The sequence below is a fragment of the Amblyraja radiata genome, chromosome 5 (genome assembly GCF_010909765.2).
Source record: "Amblyraja radiata isolate CabotCenter1 chromosome 5, sAmbRad1.1.pri, whole genome shotgun sequence".
In the NCBI taxonomy this organism is placed as follows: Eukaryota; Metazoa; Chordata; class Chondrichthyes; order Rajiformes; family Rajidae; genus Amblyraja; species Amblyraja radiata.
In genome coordinates this window covers 47,432,730-47,436,018 of record NC_045960.1, presented here as the reverse complement: position 1 = coordinate 47,436,018, position 3,289 = coordinate 47,432,730, and the positions used below count along the sequence as shown (strand labels likewise).

The 3,289-nt window shown below is 40.6% G+C and overlaps 1 protein-coding gene across 1 annotated transcript; it reads right to left on the bottom strand.

The window, feature by feature from the left end:
• Nucleotides 1–2,250: 2,250 nt before the first annotated feature.
• Nucleotides 2,251–2,604, bottom strand: LOC116972826 (60S ribosomal protein L37-like). The gene has a single exon (XM_033020456.1). The coding sequence runs from the start codon at nucleotides 2,595–2,597 to the stop codon at nucleotides 2,304–2,306; it is 294 nt and encodes a 97-aa protein (XP_032876347.1). The 5' UTR covers nucleotides 2,598–2,604; the 3' UTR covers nucleotides 2,251–2,303.
• Nucleotides 2,605–3,289: the final 685 nt, after the last annotated feature.

Genomic DNA, 3,289 nt, shown 5'->3' with positions numbered 1-3,289 from the left:
GTCCCTGCCTCTCTTCCAGCTCTCTCCACTCCAACCCCTCCCCCCACCAATCCCCCCACCCCCCACCACCACCACAATTAGTCTAAAGAAGAGTCCGGACCCAGAATGTCACCTATCCATATTCCCCTAGGTCGCACCTACATCCAGTGTAACGAATGGCAGCGCATCGTTTTCATATCTTTTTGAGGCACCAAATAACAAAGCAAATTCTGAACCCAACATTAGGAATCATTTCCATGAACGTGCCAATTTTAGGCAGCTTTCAATAGTTTCAGAAGTTTCAAACACTATTTTGGATCATTTTTCAGGAGTACTTTGTTGTGCAAGGATTAATCCTTGGAACATCCTTGGACTGTTTTGCATGTCTAACACCGTCAAAACAAGAAAAAAAACTTTAATTATTTTTTACAAAATTTACAAGTTATAATTTAAAGCTGTTAACACAATAGAATTATCGTGAGCCCTCAGTCAAAAATGCCAACAAAAGGGTTTATTTTCAAGAAAACATTGTGAGGTTTATCTCAACATTTTAAACAGACTCTACTTTGGAAAGGTGGTTGAGTTTTTCCATCAGCGAACATGCATGTTCTGCTACCAGGGTACTTAAAAGCCACACAGAGCTTTTTAACAGCAAAAATGTTTTACATTCCTATGGTTTAATTATAGTTATTAATCATGTTGATTTATCAACACATGATAAATTCAGTGCCTCCACATTTAAAGTAAAAATCAAGAGTAGTTAATCTTCTCGATACACTTCTCTACATTAGATAATGTAATAATTTGCCTCCATGTTGCAGTCAATTTGAAAATAATATTGAAAGGAAAATGGAAAATACCTCCAGAGAGTGAATCGAAAGTTAAAAAAAACAGAAAATATTGGAAATATTGTGCAAGGCAGAAAACATTTGTGGAAAGTGAAAGAGAGTTAAGAGTCTGAAGGATGATTCTGACCCAAAACATCACCTATTCATTTTCTCCAGAGATGCTGCCTGACCCAATGTGTTATTCCAGCATTTTGTGTCTATCTTCGATATAAACTGGTATCTATCTGTAGATCCTTCCTACATATACAAAGTTAAGGTTTCAGGTTGATGACTTTTCATCAGACAACCTCTCCATGAGATGAATCCTCCTGAACCGTTCGGCACAGACTTGTAGGGCCGAGATGGCCTGTTTCCGTGCTGTAATTGTTATATGGTTATATGGTTAACCTGACATGCTGTACTTATCTGGCTATACTTCTCAGGGCTGCACATAAAGGGGCAAACTCACTGACACTCTGTCCTCATAGGTGGTGAGGCATAACAAGACCTCAGCAGTAACTTACCCTGAGGCCCGTCCACCTCTCCCCCCCTCTCCCCTCCTCTCCCACTCAGATTGTCCAGACTGCTTTTGATAAGGAGTACAACTATCAAAGACCATGAAACCATTATTTTAATATTGTGTTTCTAAAGTTCCTGATAACCATGTGTAAATATAATAAAATAACTGGAAAATATTTTTTAGGTTTAGGTTTCCTGTTATCATGTGTACAGTTCAGTGGAAATACAAAGCTTCATTTTGCATGCTATCCATTCAAATCTGATAAGCTATACATGAATACAATCAAGCCAAACTCAAGTATACTAGGTAGACTGAAGGGACAGATACAGAGTGCAGAATATAGTTTCCAGCATTGTAACGCAACATACCCAGATACCAATGTCCGCAATGAGGTAGAGGCAAACTTATGGAAGGACCATTCAGAAGCCTATTTTTATTGATTCAGCGTGGAAGTTGTTTAGCATGGCAGCAAGCCTAAGGTTAGTAAGATTGGTCCTTGCTTATTTATATTGTATTGTTAATTGAGAAATCAAGAAAATCAAGCAGAGTTGTTCAGGAATGAAGGTAATTAAAGGCAATAAAGCATTTACAAATCAAGCTAAAAAAATAATTTAATTAAATCACGTTCCTTCACATTGTCCTGATTGAGAATCCCATTTAACTGTATGGCTTATCGAGTCCTGCAACCTGGCTGAGCGTTGTCATAATTCAGATAAACAGTACGGATACTGGCCCCACAGACCAAATCGTTCTTGCCGACCAAGTTGTTTAACTGATCTAGTCCCACTTGCTAGCACCTGCCCCATATCCCTCCAAAATTTTCCAACATGTCTTTTAAACATAGTTGTGATTCTGCCTACCTCCACCACTTCCTCTGACAGCTCATTCCATGGACGTACCATCCATTGTGAGAAAAAACTGCCCTTTTTAAACTTTCCAAATGATAGCTTTATTTGTTACATTGGTACACCAACAGTTTATGCAGTGCTGGAAGAAGCCATTGCAGCACATCTAGGCTTTGGGGTAGTGCCTTCTCGTAATCCATTCCTGAACCTCCAAAACACCACCTTCAGGTGCCTCATGCGACCTGCCCCTTTTGTGTTTCTCCTTTTGGCTTTTGCACTCCAGTTATACTTTCTCTTGGCAGGGTAGGCACATTTACCACAGGTGGATTTCTGCAGGTGAAATGCTTTAGCTCCACACCGCCGGCAAAGAGTGTGAGGCTTGTTCCGCTTTTTACCAAATGACGATGTTCCCTTCGTCATTTTCATAGCCCGCTCAAACTGCCCTTCAGGAAACAAGCCTGTCAGGCCTCTCCTTATAAATCAAACCCTCCAGACTCACTAACATCCTTGTAAATCTTTATTTCCACCTTTTCCAATTTAATAACATCCTTCATATATCAGAGCGGTCAGAACTGTACACGGTGCACAAAGTGTGAACTCAACAACATTGCCTACGGCTGTAATATGATGTCCACAATCAACCCCCTGGCCAATGAAGGCAAGCATGCCAAACACCTTCTTCATTGCCCTGTACACCCTGTGTCACCACCTTCAACAAACCATGGACCTAGACCTTTGAGTCTCTCTATTCTACATTTCCCAGTCTCTACCGTTTACTGTGTCAGTGCTGACTTGGTTTGTCCTACCACAATGCAACACCTCGAATTTATCTGAATTAAACTCCACCTCCCATTCCTCAGCCCATTGAGATCAATTGTAATTATAGATAACCTTCTTCACCAACCACTATACCAACAATTTTATTATCATAAAATGGCCTCGCCTGTCTTTTCGTCTTTTTTTTTGTTATTTTTAGTGTATTTTAAAAGTTTGTGTTAATGTTCTCTGGTTTGTTTCATGGGGGGGGGGGGGAGCGGGAGACTGACATTGAGCCCCAGCACGGGGACGTGGACTTACCATTGGAGCCGATAACCTTGCCTGGGATCGCTGCTCCAACT

Excerpts from the sequence above, each read along its gene's own strand:
- LOC116972826 (XM_033020456.1), bottom strand. The coding sequence starts at position 2,597 with ATGAAAATGACGAAGGGAACATCGTCATTTGGTAAAAAGCGGAACAAG.